This window comes from Rhyacophila brunnea, unplaced genomic scaffold (assembly GCF_057557595.1).
Source record: "Rhyacophila brunnea isolate RB1 unplaced genomic scaffold, BYU_Rbru_1.0 scaffold_10, whole genome shotgun sequence".
Taxonomy (NCBI): Eukaryota; Metazoa; Arthropoda; class Insecta; order Trichoptera; family Rhyacophilidae; genus Rhyacophila; species Rhyacophila brunnea.
Genome location: NW_028232752.1, coordinates 3,154,205 through 3,175,755, shown reverse-complemented (window position 1 = coordinate 3,175,755; position 21,551 = coordinate 3,154,205). Strand labels below are relative to the sequence as shown.

Below are 21,551 nucleotides of genomic sequence, written 5' to 3'. Positions count from 1 at the left end.
ATAGCTGCATGGTTTATTTGATTTAATGTTTTGAAGATAGAAAAGGTTTACACAGTTTTTATGTGCAGTCGTGGTATGTCAGAATGATGGAGGTTATGGTGCTATAGTAAAACCTCGCTAATACAAATACCACGGGACCGAAAAATGAAAAAAAATTCGAAATTATGAAATGTATGGGGGGGAAAATATTAAGATTTTCATTAATTTCGTTTACGATTGATCATTTCCGATACAATTCTTTCAAATTAAAATCTGTGCAAATACCATGCGTCATTAATCCATTAATTACAAAGTAATGTAGGTAGGTATTTACCACCATGAGCTAGAATTATTTTTTATGTTTCCAATTCGTCAACACAATTGTATAACATTGGTTCTCTTGTAAAACTGAAAATCCAAACAACAATTAAATACCTACAGCCTTGAAACATGTGAGTTTCTCTGAGTGGAGTGCAATCGTACCACGATGTGTTAACACAATGCTTACGGGCCCTTTTAATTAATTTTGTAATTAACGTGTTAATTTGCATTTGAAAAGTAATTAGCAAAAACACAATTTTGTGCGGCCCGTAAGCTATGGGTTAAAACACAATCACTGCTAACCTTTTAATAACCACACGTTAATTATATCTAATGGTCAAACAATTTATGTTTTAAAAAAAGTCTGTCACAATTAATATCAATAACTGGCTCATGAATCGTCACTGTTCTGGCAGAAGACACTAATTCGAAAAAATGACATATTGAGTTAGTACCAAAATGTTCCTTATTTCAAACTTTACCGTCTGGAAACCTCCTTAATAAATAAACAGTCTTTATTTTAAAGTCATCCTTTTTACGATTACTTAATAAACTCACATGATAGACCATTATTTCAAACATTTTAACAACTTCAAAGTCAATCACTCAAAACTAGTATTTTCCAGTTAGTGTGTTCTGCCAGAACAGAGACGAAATAGTGTACTTTATTACGATCTATTGAATATTTTTATATGCCAGAACTCTGAAATCATTTCGTATTCGAATTAAAGTTATGGTTTTATATTAAAATTAAAATTTCGAATTGCCCGTGTTCTTATCAATGAGGTTTACTGTAATAGAATAGTTATTTGTTTGGTCTGAGAGCGAGCTTTCAATAGTCAAAGATATGTTCTTCCGATACACCTTTCAAGAGGTGATATAAACCCGAAACATTCTTTTACTAAATTACACATTTTATTCGATATTAAAAAACATTTTTTTTACTAAGTTAATAACAAAAAAAAATGGTATGGTTTGTGGTTTACGGTAAAAATACATACTGAAGAATGGTTGACTCCTAATCCTGGAGTTTTCATAATAACATCCCCATAAAACTTTTTTTTTCATTTCAATAAATAAACACCATACTTCACCATAGAAAACAATGATTTATTAGAGAATGCTTTAAGCACATATTATAAACTACTTACATACATTACGTGAGCGAAATACGTATTAAATATTTTTTATATGTCATGACTACCAAGTAAGATAAATGGTTCCGAGTTTTCATTTGGTTAAACTAACATGTAATATAATATATATTTTTTCCTTATTCAATAATAAATCATTTTGTTTTTTATAAATTGAAAAATAAATTATCATGAATTAATTACTTACCACAATGTAAACGCTAATTCTATATATTAAGTAGAATGAATTATTTAAATGAAACAAGAAAATTAGTTTTTACAACTGGATTTTAAAAACAATGGAAATGTGAAATCAATAAACTGTATATATTATATCGTCACCGTTCAGGCAAAAGTCACCAACCCTAAAAACATAGTTTTGAGATATCTCAATTTGAAAGTTTGAAAATGCAGGAAAAATCAGATTTAAATGTTTTTAAGGTTTTATCTACATTACATTATTTTCTCATGTCTTCTTAATATTTTTTTTAAGGTACTTTAACTTTTTGATGCTAATTAAAACATCTGGAAGGTTTTGAAGGAGGTAAGGTAGCTCAATTATGGTTTGGTGACTTTTGCTTGTTAATAATCTGACCAAAGCGATCTTATTATAAAAAGCTAAGGTAAACTATTCCTGTTTGGTTATTTTTGCGTATTTCAGACAAGTGTTAGAAGTTTTCAAATGACAAATCAGTAAAACTCGCCATCCATAGTATAGTGACTTTTGCTTGTATATTTATAACGAAGGATTTATTTTTTTAGAGTCAATAATGTCTATTCACCTATAATGACTTTTGCTTGTTAAGATTATATCGAAAGTCATTTAGTGGAAAACAAATAATTCGGATTTAAGCAACATTTTACTAACTAATGTACCGTGGTGACTTTTGCATCTTAAAGAACATAATTTTACGCTTCGTGTGACATACTCAACTCAAAACTGCCATTTTCAGGGTTGGTGACTTTTGCCTGAACGGTGACGATATATTGGCCAAGCAGCTCACGGATCGTTTTATAATATCGTGGGTCCCAGATTTGAATCCTGGGTCTGGCAAATACAAATATTGTTTTTCAATTTGTGTTTGGGGGCAGAGTATGAACCTAATAGGTGGAGCAAGTGGCTAATATCCATTTCTCATAAAAATCTGTTAATACAAACCTCCACTCTGCGGAGGCCCATATTATGATCTTATTAGGATTGGACATGGTCAAGTAATCATAAGCTGACATGCAGGGTTTAATATTATGACTGAGTTACCCCATCTCCACCCGCCACATATATGCAGCCGCAATTTGTGCACAGCCGCCTTCCATAACGCTATGAACGTGTCATAATGAAAAGATTTTAGTACCACACTTCCTTGTCCAGGAATGATTTAGCAACCATGCACCTTGGTGCCTAATGAAAGGGTTTAGAAAATAAAAAAGAATCTTGACTTGTTCTGCCGTCGTTTATCTTTGGTGATATGAAATGTCCTCCGTACCCATGTACTGAAACACAAGTCAGTAGATATTTCGAGTAAGACAGGAGAAACTGATTGTTTAAAATAAAACTTTTCCACTGGCATTATCGTTATATGAAAAATAAATATCAGGCAGAAAGAATTAACATCTACGGAGTCACGGTCCATACACTGCTCGCAAATTATAAATGTTAAACAATAATAATAAATTGATTACTGATGCGAAAGGATGAGGCATTGTGAACCGTGCTAGCTGATTTGTCGGGATACATAAGCGGCAGTATGCGTATTAACAATATTTAAATAAACATACTTAACAGTGATTCATAAAAATTGCAAAATATATACATAATATTGATTTAATCGATGGCCATTATATACAGAATTGAATATATATATGAGACTTACCACGAATAACTTTGGGGTCGTCAATACATGACGTGATGCTTTAATAGAGCATAGAAAGCAAATTGTAGAAAATGTGATATTACAAAACCAAAAAAAGGGCGTATGTAACCCTCAGTATTTTCAAAATAGGTTTTATTGCATAATAACGTTGTACATGACTAAATAATACACGTCGTGTCCAAAAGGCATAAGCTGCAAATGCCGATTTATTATCTAAATTTAGCATGCAATTGGAAAAAAAAGAGAATAAAGTGACGTGGGAAAAAAGACTTAAACATCATCTTTGTTGGTTTTTTTTTTAATTAATTCAACAATTAATATCAGATGTCGGGATTTAAAAAACCAAGTTATTAATTATCATGCTTGTTTCTGTGCCTCCTAATTTGATTTCTGTAGATTACGCCCCTTTTCCTTTCCACACGGTCAATATCATGGAATCGTCAAAAGTCAATATGTAGTTGAAAAAATTAATTCATTTATGGTGATTGTGTGTATTATTCATATTCACTGCTAACCTTTTAATTACCACATTTAAATAACACGTTAATTATATCCAATGGCCAATGACTCCAAACGCGCCAGTCGCGGTGTTAGCACTAAATGAGATGTTTGATCAACGTGTTTAGGCTGAGCAAAAAAAAAGATAGCTATTTGGCAAAATAATGATACGAAGCACGGAAGTATTGAAGCAGCAAAAACAGCTATCTCTCTAGATTCTATAAACTATTTGTCGTGCCGATTTAGCCTCCCTCGCAAGTTGTTCGGCTTCGTGTAGAATATCAAGGTCTTCAATTGGAAATAATGTTTGAATGTCACCCTGAAAATAATAAAACACTAAGTATTAACAATACGATCAAAACCCAGGTCTCTCCTCCTACGAGAACTCAAGATACATCAATAATAAATGAGGCGTCTAATTACAGAAAGCGACAAGTCCACAATTCGATATTTGCGGGAAACAATGTTTTTATGTTTCAAGCTTCAATTATTTGCTTTAACGTGAGATAATTTTTTTCTTTGTATTCTATGTCGAAATTAGAATCAAATGGCAATTTGTTTCAGCCGATAAAATCTTAAATGTAATAAATACAGGCAAAATAAAATTGGACGTAGCGCTAATTGTACCTCACTTTTTATTTTTTTCCGCATATGGCACTGTCATGAATTTACCGGATGCTACAGCATGGGAGAGACGCCATTTGCAATATTGAACGTTCCCTTATTGGTTGAAAACACGCGCAAAATCAACCAAGCTTTAAATAATATGAAACACGGACGTGGCGCTTTTTGTAATAAATCGAGACTTAAAATAATTTTTTTCGTAGGGTTTTGTCGTGTTTCGGAATTTTTCGACCAATACATGTTGTGTAAAATTACACAAAGATTACGTGCGTATTTTTCCTCAATTTTGACCAAATGTGGACTTATCGCTTTTTGGAATTAGACGCCTCAAATTATTGTTAGCACTCACTGCCAATTTTCGTTTGAATTTAATACTGACTGAAAGAGAATGATGTAAAGAAGTGTTCAACAATAGTTGAATTCAACTTTACTTTTCATCTACGTGTAGATTTATTTTCATTACAGTTAAGACTAATACACCGTTTACATGTGCATGGATTTACTGCTAACAGTACGTATTATCGCGGCCATGCCGCCAACATTCAGAAGCGGGCCCCAAGGCTAGGATCTTTGACAGGGCCCCCTACCTATCGCTAAGGTTAAAGGCAGTGTGACGCTCTATAGTAACGTTTCCTAAGTGGTGTTGAGGGTAAAATAATAACGGTATTTTTGTGTACTCAAGTCTTGGCATGAAACTACCCATACTCAGTATGTGTGGCCCAATAAACTTGTTCCAAGAAACTTGTTCGAACGCATACGATGAGATCATCGCAACTCGCTAGTTGGTGTTAGTAGACTTTCAATACTATTGACATTAAATGTGCGCGAGCGAGATTGCATAATACACATATGTCGAGCCGTGATTCACTCAACAGTCATTGGCGTCACTGCTCTCTCTTTCTCCCCAGTTGTAAAGTTGGTATAGTGAAGGACAGAAATAATGACAAGTTCGTGTGACACCAAACGCTCTATAATATCCCAAATACTAGTATTTTGGAACAAGTTTCGATACTAAGTATTTTTTTATACTAGTAGTAAGTATACTTAGTCTTCAAAATCGACCAGTTTTCCCACTTTAGCGCAGACTCGTTTTGAGGTTAACCGATTTTCATGACCTGTCAAATAGTACTATAAATTGACAACATCGCGTCGCACTTACTCTTAAAGAATGAGATTGGCGAGACAGTCAGCACTTTTATTATCACACAGTTATTATCGCGATAGTTTAAAATACACACTATTGGTGAAAGTAAATCCATGCACGTGTACAGGCGCTATAACTATTTTGATCTTATAATCTCTTATATTATTATAATCGTTTTATAACGCCCGACGAGATGAACCGATAGCCAAAAATTAATGCAATTTGATAAATATTACATGTAAAAACTACTGATTAATTTTGTCGTAATTAGATAAGATGCCAGTAGCTTAATAGGTAAAGCACATTGGTGCGAATCCAGTGAATTTGGGATTAAGTCCCGTCGGGTGTTCTCAGATTATGTATGTAAAATTAATTTGCTACATATACCCACACAATAATATTTTTGATAAAATTGACTTGATACTCCTCTTTTTATATACTTTTTAATAACCGGATGACACGTCCAATCGTAAGTACTAGCTTATCAGTTTTTATATACCAGTTATCGGTTTTAAAGCAGTTGTATATATTTTTAGTATAAGAAGTACAATCATGTCCATAAATTATCAATTATCAATTTAAAATATATAATATATAGATAGGTATATTATATTCTTTTAACACTACAAAAGGCCTAGAGGCCCAATGACGGTAGTGGAGTGAAACAGTAGTGTAATTAGTAATAGAAGTGAAACAATCACAAACACCCAGGTTTTGAGAAAATCACATAAATATATTGTGTCCTCACCGGGAATCGAACCCGAAGACCACCACGAGAACCGCTAATATAAATAAATATTATCCAAAACAGTTGTTTATTTCAGGGCTTCGAACCAGAACTAAACCGGAAAAACTGTGATTTTTGTCAGAACGAAAACCGGAACCGAAACTGTTCAAACACGCGCGTTAACATGATGTTACTCCCCGCTTTAGTTGTCGCAGGCGCAACACGTCTTACGTCTTGTGTCTTGAAAACAATTAAAAAAATAATTTCTGCAAGAGCTGCCACGATATTCCTTAATCCTTATGTGCACCAAGTATTTTATAATTCATCAATTAAGTCAAAATTTCATAATAATTTCTGGCATGTCTAAATGCCTAGCGCTGCCATACAAATTAAGTAAATTACCATATTGACTCCTAAGCGAAGCATATAGACTTTGGTGGATAAAGTGGTTATAATAAGACTTTTTTACAGGGAATGGTTATTTATCCATTGGCACTATATCGGACACATTGAAAAACAACATTTATACATTCATTAAGTCTATTTATAAAGAAGTATTTATTCACCTGAACCGGCTCCAAGTATAGCGGGTCATAATGGATGCCATCGAACAATAAAAACACCCTTTGTCCGTAGTTCTGATCTTCACCAAATCTATTGATTATGGCGTTTAATGTGTCTACGACGTCCATTTCCAGTCCGTAGAATCTTGATAGCACCGACACTTCGATGGCGCCGCCCCAAGAATTCGGTTTCTGTATCCAGGCGCAGTATTCGGCGTTCGGCTTGCCCAAGAATCCGTCTGAATAAGTTAACGGATCGCTGGCGACCACTTCAGCAATTATCTGGCGCATAAATGTCCCGACGGTCGTGTCGACTTTTCCATTTAATACGAAACCTAAAAAATTAATCAAACCAGTCAAGGCAAGGAAATCTATTCGAAATTCCAATACAATCTCCGACATTCAAAAATTTGTACCCTTCTAACACACATCTCCAAAATTGTCACCATAACTATTAATAAAACAAAAGTGCCTAGTTGAAAAATTAATATTGTCAATGTACAGTCGAACTTGGTTATTACGAGGAAGATGGGACCGACTGAATTAATTCGTCATAAGCATTACTCGTTATATCAGAGAATAGGTATGTATTTTTAAATGAGCGGTCACATAGCACAAAAATTCGCAATTAGAATTTTTCGAAAGAAGTTGTTTATTGTAATGAACGCTGGTAGGTACCTACTGACTTCAGCTTGGATTTTTTACATGAAATTTCAACCATATGTGTGGATACTTTTTCAATATTGTTGGCGAAAACATCAATTAGGTACTTAGACACTTAAATAGTGTCATAAACATAATCCGATCCCAGTGGCATCGGTCGACGGTCGGATTTTATTGCTTAGGGTCGAAAATATTTTTAAACGATCGACACATTAACGGTTTTAAGAAATATTTTGACGATATTTTTGCTCGGAATATCCGATAAGTAGCTTGTTATAAAAGTATGGAGAAAATGATAACCTAAAATGTCAACGTATGAGGAAACATTACATCCGAGATCTCACTATGTCCGTAATCGTAATAACCGAGTTTGACTGTATTATCTTTGGCAGTCTATATGAAATTGTCAAAAAAGTATCTTTTCGCAAAAACGTCTGCTAGATATAGCAATATGTGAGATGCATGAAATATTAATTTTGAATCAAATCTGATTGTACACTATCGAATCCTATGAATTTTAGTATTCAAGATTTTTTTTTGCAATATCTACACATAAAGGGTTATCAAAATAGTACTATTGCCTTGATTACACGTAACGAGTACAGTGGTCTCAGCCGAATGCTCGGTTGGCATAAACATATTACCGAGCGTTCGGCCTAGTAGGATGGCGAGACAGTCACTCGGACCTTTTCTATTTACTAGACCGAGTGCCCAACCCCCCACCCTACCGGCACTGACTTGCTAACCCGCTTGGCATGTTTAAACTCACACTCGGTGCGTACTCGCCACTCGTTTCAACATGCCAAATAGCTTAAAGCTACTTGTAGTTTAATCTTTGCAAGTATTGCTTCTGTCATGACAGTATCTTCATGGAGTAATATTTTTTAACAATTTATCAAAACATTTTACGTCCATTCTCAGAAGCGCTCTAAATTCATCGGGGTATTCCAACTCCAATTCACTAAAAAGAGTGTATGTTGCATGACGATCTGGTCAGCTTAAAATCCGTTGTCTTGTCCAAAGACGTTGATCTTCTTCGTGCAATAATTCATTCAATTCAGGAGTGGTATGAGCAGCTTAATATATTTTTTAATGTACGTTTTACAATCCATGTTTCGGTACACAAAATTACCCTGTTTTTTCATCAAAAGTGAACTGACTCGCTACAAAAGTCGAAAAGAGAAAACTATATATAAACACTCTCTCGCTCACACCACTTTCTCGGCCTAGTGACGTTTTGCTGTCTCCCCACTATGCTCGTTACGTGCAATCAAGGCATATGGATTTTTAAAACGTCATAGCAGTCATTTTTTGTCTAATTCCCACCAAAATTGACATCTATGTTCAGTACTGCTTGACAAATCATCATGGAAAGTTACACAGTTGTCCAGCGTATACCAGTGGTGAAGGGTGGAGGTAGGCTGTTAAGATTCGCTATAAATAGTGCACACTAAACTTTTTTAGTCATATGTATTTGTTTTTATTGAACTGAGACTACAATTTACAGATGGTGTTAGTTAGTTTTTAAAAATCAATTAAACCCTGTCTAAACGAAACCATAATAATTTTTGTCTAATTTGGGCAATAAGACAAAATTGTGCACACTTTTTCATTCATAGTTATTTGTTTTCGTTGGATTAAAAATACATATTGGACATATTGTTGGTTATTTTTTTTTGTTAATTTATTAAGCCCTGCCTAACCAAACTACTTATAATAAATAAAAAATATTATTCTATTTATAAAATATTCAAAGTTATGTATGATTTAATTGCATAATTTTAGATATTTTATAGATATACATGTATTTTTTGACTATTATCTATTAAGTATGACTTGGTTTCTCAGGGTTTAATTGAATTTTAAAAACTAACTAACAGTATCTGTAAATTGTAGTCTTATTTCAACGAAAACAAATATCTATGTCTGAAAAAGTTTAATGTGCACTGTTTATGGCGGATCCTAACAGCCTACCTCCACCCTTCGCCACTGGCGTATACAAATAATTAAAATTTATTACAACAATAATAAATCTATTTGAGCTACGTTTCGGGCGTTACGTGAAATTTATGTTCAAAAGAATCGACCTACAGAACTTACTATTCGTAATTTAATCAGAAAAATCGAGTCAAATGGTAATTTTTGTAATGTTAACAATTCAACCCGTCAAAAACGTAAATGTCTTGCTGAAAATATTGATATTGTGAATCAACGTGTCCGGAAACTTGTACATATGCAGTTCACCGTATCACACTTCACCGTGAAATGTTGTATCGGAAATATATGGCCGTATATTAAACTTTGGGTCGTATAGTACTGACATAAAATTCATGTCTAAATAAAACACGGTTCATGTCTGTTTACATTTTACAGGAAGCCAGCAGCAAACAAATTTTGAAAATAGCTAATAAACTGGATTATTTGTTAGGTTAGGTTTTCATTCTTGAATTATGTCAAAATCAGCAATGAAAATTGAATTAATGTTCATATTGAATCTAGTATACTTACTAAGTATACGGTCATCTCTTTCCGATAAGAAAGCTCAAAGCAAACTGTGCCACTGTGAAATGTTTTAAGTACAATATACATGTAACCGTGAATCAAAGTGTGGAATCCAGAACAATCAATTACATGTCGTTCTCGGGAACTTGGACTTTCTTATGACACTACACGGAATATTCTTCATAAAGATTTGCATTTGATGGCGTATAAAATACAGTCAATACAAGAACTTCAAACGAATGACCATTTGGTCATAGTTACGGAACTTGACGCTGAATTTTGTTTCGTCTTCTGTATTTTAGTAATAAAATAAAAAAGAAAAAAACAGTGTGCATTTGAATGGCATCTGCAACGCCCTGAAACGTCGAGGAAAGGAGAAAAAACAAGCAATGACAACCCAAAAATTTATTATGAATGTGACAATTTTTTCTAAAGATTTTTCTAAAGTGCCAATCAACCGAAATATATCGCAGGTATGAATAAATAAAATTGAAAGTATCAGTGTGAAAAGTGAAAATTTTTTACATTTTTAAAAATTCTATAACCGTAATAACAAGAGTGATCGGTGAGCGATGACATTATTAATAGACAACGCACTCAGTACAGTAGCTAGCAAGTAAATTCACGCATAGCGACATTCGCACATGTATAGGTAGACGTCACGCAATTTCCATTATGCGATATCACGCATCGGGAATTTATAGCAATATCACCTTTATTGTAATGGCGTTAGAACAGATTATGCCATTCGGCAGACTCGACAAAAAAGTGAGTGTCATTATTTTTCCAGATGCTTCGTCCATATTAATGTCATTGTCGGTGACGGATATTTTATTTGACAAAAATCTTACCAATGCTAGTAAATAAACACGAATTGTCTGAAGGCACAACTCTCTTCATCAAGATTCCTTGGCGGCCATCCCTTTGATATTCTTCAACGGTTACTGGGATATTAGTTTCATTAGATTTCTCTTCTATAATCAGAGTGTCCCCAGATTGCAAACTGCATTCGGCTAATGTATATTCTTCGAGGGACATATCTATTGGTTTAGGTGGATAGCCACATAATACGTGAATTCGAGATGACGGGATATTGGTTATGCCACACAATATTGCCTTTAGGTCTGCTATCGTACTGAGCGGCGTCAGGTTCTTGATTATCTCCTGTCCCGATTTACTTTTAACCTTCAACGCTAAACATGCCATTGTTTTGTAAAAATAGACAATTTCTCTCACGCCGGTTTATTTTTATTTGTATATTCACATAAGCGAGAATATAATATTATACACCATCTATTCGTGCTCGACGCTGCTGCGAGAGTATGTCAACAAAGGCTAATCAGAATGACATATTATAATTCAAACGCACAACTAACACGCATACTAGGTACGCGCTGCAGATTAATATGGAATGTTATGAATATTTACGGCTTTCTGATGTAATTATAGAATTCACAAAAAGATCACACGGTTTTTTAAAAGTGGAAGGAAACAAAAATAGCAACATACAAAACGTCTGATTAAAAGATTCACAGACAATAAACGTCAAATTAAGAGCCTAAAGGTTTTTTTTTACCAGGACGAAAAACTATTTTTTCCCTATATCGTATCATAAAATTAATTTATTATTATAAGTACCAATTAACAGTGGCGCACCCAGGGGCCTTGGCCCCCCCAAAAATATTGAAATTGAAAGCCAATAGATTAGACAAATAAAAACACGGCAAAAAAATGATTTGAAATTCTCCAGCACCCTCTAGAAAAAATTCTTAGATTTTAATTTCTAAAACAAAAATTTCGAAACACTAATGTCGGGTTTTTTTAGAAACTCAATCTCTAATGGAAATGTCAAAAAATTCTCGGTATCCACCCGAATTCAGGAGTGGTGTACACCGAGTGCAATAGACAAAAGTCCGATAAACGAGAAATTAGGCTGTGTTCTGTTGGGTTAGGTTTGTGTAATTATAAGTTAAATGCAATAATACTTTATTTTCCATATTCAATTAATATTTTGGAACTTCACTATTAAAAAACCCAAAATCGACGATAAAAATTCGGCGAAAAGTACGACTACACCCACCACTATGGGCTGACTGGGCCACCACCTGGGGGCCCGGGCTTAAGAGGGCCCGGCGTGGCGGCTCGTCTAATTGTGAGATAAGCACACACCAGAAATTTGTTATATCATAAAAAAAATCGCATGTGGCGCTATACTACTTCATCAAAATTAACATAAAAAATATGAAGTATGATGAAAATATGATATACGTAACTACATGATAATAATTCACGTGTATCATTTTATATTACAATTATTTTTAGTGTTTCTAGAAAAATAAAAATGATTATTTATCCAATATTGAAGGGTTGAATGCTACTTGGCTACCACAAGAGGGGGTCGTGACCAGTGGTTCATAGTATGATAACGATCGATAATATGATATGAGGTCCGACAAATCAAGAATTCAAGGGAATTATTTAACAATATAGATAAATCCACGGAATACCATTTGGGAACACTACTGTAGAACATCACATTCCCCTTAACCCTGGTGATAGGTAAGGGGGCCTGCCAAACATTCATGATGTGGGGGCTATGCCCACCACAGTCGGTGGTGGTGTAAATTTAAAAAAAAAACATTTTTTTCGGTGGAATTCAGCATAAATATTGTGGCTCTAGACCAGTAGTTCTTAACCGGTGCACCGCTGGCTTGTTGCAAGTGCACCGCGAAAATAATGATAATGAAAAGCAGAAAAATCCGCGAAATACCGAAAACCGAAAAAGTCCTTCGTGAAAATATGTGAGCCGATGAAAGATCTAATGTGATTTCGGTGTTGCCGAATCGATCGCACGTGTCTACCGTTGGCCTCACAGGTTTTCGTTTCATAAATGAAAACAAAATAGTGGATCAATATCTATGCTGCAAAGAACTCACCAGCATACGACATGACAAGATGTTTTTGATTCTATTTCTTCATATTTAGAACAATCTAAAATAGCATGGAGGAATTTGTATGGATGGTGCTCCGTCAATGTTAGGCTCATTTAAAGGATTTGTTACCCTCGCAAAGACAAGAAACCCTAACATTATATCTACGCACTGTTTTATTTACACAGGGAATCTATAGTTTCGAAAACATTACCGCAGTGCTAAAACCTGTACTAGACCAATATGGTAAATTTCATCAAATCCAGACCTTTAAAAACGGGCATTTTTTAAAAAAGCTGCATTTCTATGCAAGCTAAGTACGAATGTTTGCTTTTTCACACTGAAGTGAGGTGGTTACAGTAGCGCACCCAGGGGGGGGGGGCAATGGGGCCCTGACACCCCCCAAACATGAAAATTATCAGAATGATTTTAACTATTGAAATTGAAAGCCAATAAACCTTTGGACTTAGACAAATAAAAACACTGGCAAAAAAATGATTTGTAATTCTCCAGCACCCTTTTTATAACAATTTCTTAGATTATAATTTCTAACACAAAAATTTCGAAACACTAATGTCAGGTTTTTTTATAAACCCAATCCCTAATGGAACTGTCAAAAAATTCTAGGTGTCCACCCGAATTCCGGAGTGGTGTAGGTCATGGCTGGGGAGGGCTGACAGGGCTCTAGCCTGGGGGCCCGGGCTGTGGGGGGCCCGGCGTGTCGGGTTGACAAGATAAGTGAGATAAACACACATCATAAATTAGCTTTAATAGTAAAATACTTCATGGCCATGAACATTTTCAATTACTTATATAATTGTGCAATATATTTTTTGATTATTATGTGTCGATACTCGACAGCTCCATTATTAAAGTGGATGTATTGAAAATCGCCAATAATTCACTGTATAAGCACCTACCCTTAATTTGAACTAAAACACAATTTGAAAAACGTTAATGTAGTGTTTCACACTGCCTTTAATCTTAGCGGTAGGTAGGGGGCCCGCCAAATTTCCTAGCCTGAGGGCCCGTTTCAGGATGTGGGGACCATGGTGTAGGTACACCGAGTGCAATAGACAACGAGAAATTAGTTGTCTCATAGCTAAGAGTCGACAACCTGCGAACGCGTGTTGGTAAAATTGCTATTTTTTGTGTTAAATATAAAGGTAGTGGTACATATTTTTAGTTAATTAAGTAGAAAAGAGGGTTGTGTATGCTGCATTAAAATGTGGTAGCCGTACTGACAAGCAAGAAGATGGTATTACGTTTCATAGGTAAGTTGATACAATATGTTCGTGATAATTTATTTGTTTATTATTATATATTTTAATATGAAGTGACCTAGTGTTTTTTTTAAAATAACTTAAATTATGGATATCTTTACCTAATGGTTGCATTTTGACCGCTTCAAAATACTATATAACGTAAAAAAATAGAAAATTATATTTTAATTCTGAGCGCCTAGCGAAATGGTCTTTGGTCCCCCTCACTGCTCCACGGGCCACAAGTTGACACCCAGTAGGCCGCGGGTTGGCCGCCCATGGTCTAATGGTAGGATGGTGCTTATCGATATTATTTATTGTTTTATCGTTTTGATTTCTCTTGTACAGGGTAAATTAATTAAAATCACGCTGAAATCTCTGTACTTTTTCGTATTACGATTAATAGCAATTAATTTAAAACAGTAATCTCAAGTATAGTCAATAAATAAATATACACAATAAATCTGATTCAATACTTTTTATTAGTCATCTATTTTTTTCCTATAAAAGATACATAGGTAAAATAATTATAAATAATTGTGAAGGAGAAAAACAAATAATTATTTATTACACGGGTATGGTTCGGTTCGTATATTAAATCATTGTGATATAAAAATGATATACAATGTAAAAACTTGAATGTACATACTTATAGTAAATGCAAAACATTATGTTAAAAAAGTCAATAACTTGGGATGAATAATGAGTGAAACAGTTTTATCCATAACATGACAATATAACTACTAAACCATTACTAAGGTGAAGGAATATTTTTTCATAGTTTTATTCATGTACTAATATTTATATTATAATATTATAGTAATAATATTATGAATGTTTGGCAGCATTTAAAAAGGTATAAACCAACAATAATCAAACAAGAAAAACCTATTTTGGTATAAATGTTACACCAAATGAGCGAAATTGACTATTACATGAAATGGGCAAAATTTTGGCTAATTCATGTAATAGTCAAGCCTGTTGCCTTATTCATGAATTAGGTAATTTTTCTGCTGAGTACATGAATTCGCCACGGTATGGAATTCTTGAACTGTCAACATGACAGAAGAAAAAGTAAATTTAATACGGATGGTTTTATTAGTTATAATTGGACATAATATAATATTATTAAGTTAGGTTAGGTTTTGTAATTCTGAATTAAATTATTCAACTGAATGTCCATTTTGAGGTTAGTTATCAAGTGTCAACAAACTATCACAAACATTCAATCGACCATTGCACAATTGATACCCAAGCACGAATCAAATCGCGAAAATACTTTTTAATAAAATTCTTCCGTTATCATATTATAGTTCTAGAATTTTTTTGCGCATAGTAAATGGATATGAACGTCATTGTAGGACGACATTTGACACATTTGTTTAGTTGCAAAAAACACCACGGAGCGCGATCATCTATTTTGACCATAGATAATATAAATGTACATTTTGACCAATGCATGAGCATTTGATACATTTAGTTTAGTTGCAAAAAATACCACCGTAGCGCTACTATCTAATTTGTCCAAGACATGAAGTAGGCAGAAAAATTACTGCCGATTTCACGCACTCTCCAGATATTTAGTCTAATCCATGAATAAGGCAACGGGCTTGCATTTTTCATGATTTAGGCAAAATTTCGCCCATTTCATGTAATATTCAATTTCGCACATTCGGCGTAACATAAATACATTTATAAATTATGTCAATGACATTTTTAATGTAAGTTTTATATAAAATGCACTATCCAATACCGTGAATTAGACACACATAAAATAAATGACTAGGCAGTAAGTAACTAATTTATTGCACGTTATGGTAATAATATTCTATGTGACTAGCACCTTGTCTAAAGAAATAATCATTATTTCGAAATTTCAAAATATATCTTTAATTCACGCTTCGAGACTTTCTTCATGACGAATACGGTTCAATGGTAAATAAACTCTATATACATTATAACAAAACAACGCTTCGGTAAACGCTAATAATATAACATGCGAGGAAAAATATTAAATACATACACAAGAATTCCCTGTGGTGCTGCCCTGAATAAAATAAGTCAGAATGCTATTAGATATTACATAGTCCTGGTACACACGTAACCACTTATGGGTGCAACAGGTTGCATCCACTGGTAAGTAAGTGACTATACACACACACCAACAGTTACAGCTGCAAGCCAGTCGACATGGGCCAAGAGTTTGAAACCGGAGTCGGTTTATTACTTTATGACGGTCAGATCATAAGTTTACATACATTTTCTTTAACACATGTTTAAGTTCATCGCATATTTCTCCACACTAGAGATTTACACTTTGTTACAGCCTTACCCAGAAGGCAACCCACTTCCCACTATTTGTGTTGCCATGGCATGAGGCATGAGGCATGAGGGGGGGAGGAGGGAAATCACTGAGTCGTAGATGCATAAGGAGCGGTAAGGTACTGTGATGGATAAGAATGGCAGGGAGTCGTCTCGCATGTGTTCGATGTAGGCTACGCAGTGTATACAAACATCCCATGCATACAGTATGAGAAATGCAGTCTGAAACATATGGTTACCACCGGTCTCATGTCTTGTCTATGGGTCTTAGCATGTTCATATGCACACCTTCAATATCATCGCATGATATTCGATATAGGTACTTACTAAAACAATTTGTCAGAGCACAGCTGATTCTCGATTCCGGGAATACCTGGAATATATTAATAAATAAAAAAAATGGCAGTGCTTAACACAACACAATAAACTGTCAGGCTATAATCTGTCGTGACATTACACATTATTTTCCAAAAATAATTATAATCATCATAGATGCATTTATCAATAAATAAAATTAGCAAGAGTCATCTTATTTACACCTTTGGCATTTAGAAAATTTTGCCACCCCCCATCAATGACATTATTAAATGGACGACGCATTCAATACGGTAGCTAGCAAGTAAACTCGTGCATTCGCATGTTTACGAAGACGTCACGCAATTCCATTACGCGATATCACGCATCGGGAATTTATAGCAATATGACCTTTATTGTGATGGCGTCAGGGCAGTGTTTCTAATGTCAATGTTCATTTGAGCGAACCCGTTCGAGCCGAAACTTTCGGCAGACCCAACAAAAAGCATCTGGAATTTATAGCAATATCACCTTTATTGTAATGGTGTTAGAACAGATTATGCCATTCGGCAGACCCGACAATAAAGTGAGTGTCATTTTCTTTTCCAGATGATTCGTCCATATATTAATGTCATTGCCCCCCATAGAGTAAAATTTGGCATAATAAAGCATTATCTTCGGTGCCAAATACAGACTGAGTAAAATTCGGATATTATTTCTCCAATCAATATAATATGTATGTATTTGGATTTAGGGAATGCGCTCAATAGATTGAGCGAACAGATAACAGGTAATCCGCGTAAAAAATGCTATTAGTATACCTCCACACCGTAAAGATTCATAATAAATAATGTCTTGCTGCCGAAATAGTGATTTACCTATACACATTCATGATTTGAACTTTACCGTACGCTTATAAATTATTAATTATTGCTTTGCTTTGCTTATATAGAAAAAAATTTAGACTCTATCAACTGAAGTTATTTGATGGAAAATGTTTTTATATTCTAATTTATAAAAATTCTGTATTTTTCCATTATTATGTCAGCGACTTGGGTTTCTACGATTTGGCAATTATATTATTTCATTAATGGAAGCTCATTAGATACTTGATATTTAAAATTTCCCAATAATTGATAAATTTAATAGGTTTCACAAAATTAAGGAGGTACGTAGTGAATTACTTTTTATTGTTATTGTCACTACAGGTGATTGATTACCTGAGATATTACCAGTGACGTCCCGTGGGGATAGGCAGATTGAGCGTCGCTTGGGGGCGGCAGTTACTCAAAGGGCGGAAAATCGAGGTGAATCATTAGGTATATATAGCAATAGGTAAGTACCTAAATTTAGTAACGGAAATATCTTTCCATTAAAAAATTCAGCTCACTCGTTGGAAACAAAATGTATTAATTAACATAAAAGGTTTAACAGGGAAGTATTTTTTTGTCGGATTCACAATGTCCAGATTACTTCCGTTGTCCTTAGACGTCATGATCTTGATGACCAGCAATATACAGATTTGCAAATTATAGGTAGGTACATACTTACCTAATTAATTTATCCAAATATTTTTGCCAGTCACTCGCAAGTTGTCAAGTATATTTTTGAATGTATCTGAAACCGTGGACTCGCAATATTGTCTATTGAAGTAGAGATGGCGTTTAGATTAGATTTAATAGTATATATTTTGTTAGTAATGTATCCATACAATACATTTATTAGATATTGGAGTCATGAAAGGATGATAAAATATACTGTATAAAAAATGGGGTGGCATTTTGGCGCGGCATTTTGTCTAGGGACGTCACTGGATATTACTGTTGTTACTTCTTGGTTATTTGGACTTCGATTTTTGATTATCCAGCTTTCTCTTTGATCATAATTTTCTCGAGTATTTTGTACTATGCGTTTTGGGAAAAGCTGAACGAACAATATCCTACAGATAGTCAATACCACTGTCAAACAAGATCTTCTTGTCGACGTGTTAAAACTATGAACTAATAAGCCCCTCCTACTTTTAACTGCACTTCGACTGCCACGACTTCCGGTTATCGACGAGTTGTCCACGTGTTAAAACTGTGAACGAACAAGCCCCTACTTTTAACTGCACTTCGACTCCAGCGACTTCCGGTTATTGCCTAGATCTTCTTGTCGGACAGTATATTATAGTAATACAAACAAGATAAATAATATTAATGATATTCAATCAATTTACAGGCAATTTAAAAACCTGTATTTATTTTTGGAAAATACATGATAAAGCAAACTGCGCATTATGCGTTTATAAAATAAGTGACAAATTAAAAAAAAATATTGTATACTTATTTAAAATGTTGAGGATTGAATTAGTATGTGACATATAATTTTAAAATGAGTTGAGAACAGTTTTCACATAACCACGTCATACCGGTGGCGAAGGGTGGAGGTAGACTGTTGAGATTCGACATAAATTCTTCTTCTTTCTTTCGACCATGTCCGATCCTAATAGGATCATATGGGCCTCCACATAGTGACGGCCTATAGCCTCGACATAAATAGTGCACACTAAACTTTGTCAGTCATACGTATTAATTTGTTTTCATTGAAATAAAAATACAAATTGCATTGATGGTATTGTTTGGTTTTTAAAATTCAATGAAACCCTTCCTAGACCAAACCGAAATAGTGTAGAATAACATATCCAACAAAAATAATGCACATTTTTGTCAGTCATATTTGTTTTCATTGAACTAAGAATACGAATTGCAGATGGTGTTGATTAGTTTTTATTTTGGTTTAAAATAATACCATTTATGGTATAAAAATATTTTATATGACCATTAAAATGTTTCGTGATAAAAATATGTAAGTACCTCACCTACAAAGTTTATGGCCAACCTAGGCTTAGAACGTAATGCAAAGTTGTCGACGTTAAGCAGCTGTTCTAAAAAAAAAAAACACGTGGCATGTTCAGTTTTTCTCACTGAACTTAGGTCATCGAAATCGGCTTCTTAAAGCTAGACGCGTATCTTAGGGACTTACGCGCCTAAGTATGGTTCTGCATCGCGCTCTTAAATGCTTAAAGTATTTTTTTTTAATTCTCATTTTGTTTAGGACACTTGTCCTTTAACACTATTTTATGTTTACTAAGATGCTGAAATTAAAAAAAAATGAATGTTGACATTTATATAAGAAAATACACTACATTTTTTTTATAATGGACTATGTAATGTGATCGTTCTTTCTTTTTAAGCTATTTTAAAACATCGATATCTTAAATATCTTTTTAAAGGACGGGTTCAGAAAAATGTTTGGTATTGCATACCGGTATGTACCATCACATAAAACGCATTGGGGATACACCTATTGCCTTGCATACTTTACATTTTAAAAATTAGGTAATACATCTATATAAATAAGTAAAATTTTCCTTCTTACATTCAACTCCCCCAAATACTAATTTATGAAGAACATAGACTGGCATGTGGTGAAATGTTACCATCACAAACGGCTAGCAAACATTTTCAGAATTGTATCCTGTAGTTGTTGATGGAACGCTCGCCGTTTTTCCCATCCCTGGTGAGGGAATTTCCCCGCCGGGAAGAAGAAGACGCATACATGGCCTGCAGTTTGGACGGTGGCGGCAAAGAGCCGGCCGAATTGTCACTCATTGTGGCGGACCCGCCCGAATCTCGACCGCCCTTCACCAAGCTTTCCCTCGAAGAGTTCCCGACGGGCATCGACATATTCTTCATTATCGAATCTCGCAGATTGCTATTGCGCATGTCTATCCCTTTAACGAGGGATTCTCTTGAATTGGACGTGGAAGGAGAACTTGATCCGGGAACTGATGGAGTAGTAGATCGAATGGATGGCTTCCGTAGAGAGCGTTGACTGGAGGAATCTTCGTTGAGTCTCCCATAATCGCCTAAGCGCCGCGGGGGTAATGCGGGTCGTGCTGTAGGACTGGCGCTTCCTCGCCCGGACACCATGCTTTCCTCGGAATTCTTCTTAACGTCGGCGTCACTAAGCCTGCCGTAGTCTCCGAATCTCCGGATGGAAGGCTTCCGAGGCGGGCGGGGCAAGCTGGACGGGGGCAGCGACCCCGACCGCCTAGCCTCGCTCTCTGCCGCGTCTTGCATGCGCTGCTGCTGCGAGCTCAGACCCTGCTTCTCCAGCAGCATCATCTCTTCGGGTCGACCCTGATCGTGGGGCGGCCGGGTGACCAGGTTCCCGAGGAAGCTCTGGTCGAACAGGACTCCCGTTCCGGACGATCCGGTCAACGGTTTTGACATTTTACCTTTGCGCGGAGCCGTATTGGCCCCCGAGAAGGCAGGGAAGCAGCAAAGACCCCGCTGAAAACATCATTTTACAATGAATTTATAATTTCTAACACAAAATAATATTGGCAATATTATTTGTGTCCATCTTTTAAAACATTGTAGGTAAATAAATGTATTTTATTAAGATGAATTATTTTTAGATTTGACACTATGTACCATTATGAGCGTAGGTGTACATTACTAAAATCCAATAAATGTAGGAAATATTGGTTTATCCTATTTTAGTTTTTTCATGCATGATAAACCTTGATATAAAGTTGTGTGTGAAAAATTATTCACACATTGGTTTTTCAACTTTTCATGGTAATATTCAAAAACAAATAATTTTAATTTTAATTATTAAATACCAATACTCAACATAATATAACTATTATTTAACTAACCTTCTTAACT

General features: G+C 34.8%; 2 protein-coding genes across 2 annotated transcripts in view; both read right to left on the bottom strand.

The window, feature by feature from the left end:
* Positions 1–1,923: 1,923 nt before the first annotated feature.
* Positions 1,924–11,558, bottom strand: Yod1 (Yod1 deubiquitinase). The gene is made up of 3 exons (XM_085949879.1): positions 10,877–11,558; positions 6,864–7,195; positions 1,924–4,121 (listed from the first exon to the last, which is right to left on the bottom strand). Exons 1-3 carry the CDS (start codon positions 11,229–11,231, stop codon positions 4,014–4,016), a joined length of 795 nt encoding a protein of 264 aa, XP_085806005.1. The 5' UTR covers positions 11,232–11,558; the 3' UTR covers positions 1,924–4,013.
* A 7,744-nt stretch (positions 11,559–19,302) lies between these two features.
* LOC147078821 (uncharacterized) overlaps positions 19,303–21,551 on the bottom strand; it is a 40,107-nt gene continuing 37,858 nt past the window's right edge. Inside the window, exon 17 of the mRNA XM_085949706.1 lies at positions 19,303–21,170. Coding sequence (XP_085805832.1) covers positions 20,340–21,170 — 831 coding nt within the window. The 3' untranslated portion in view covers positions 19,303–20,339. The remainder of the gene's footprint in view (positions 21,171–21,551) is intronic.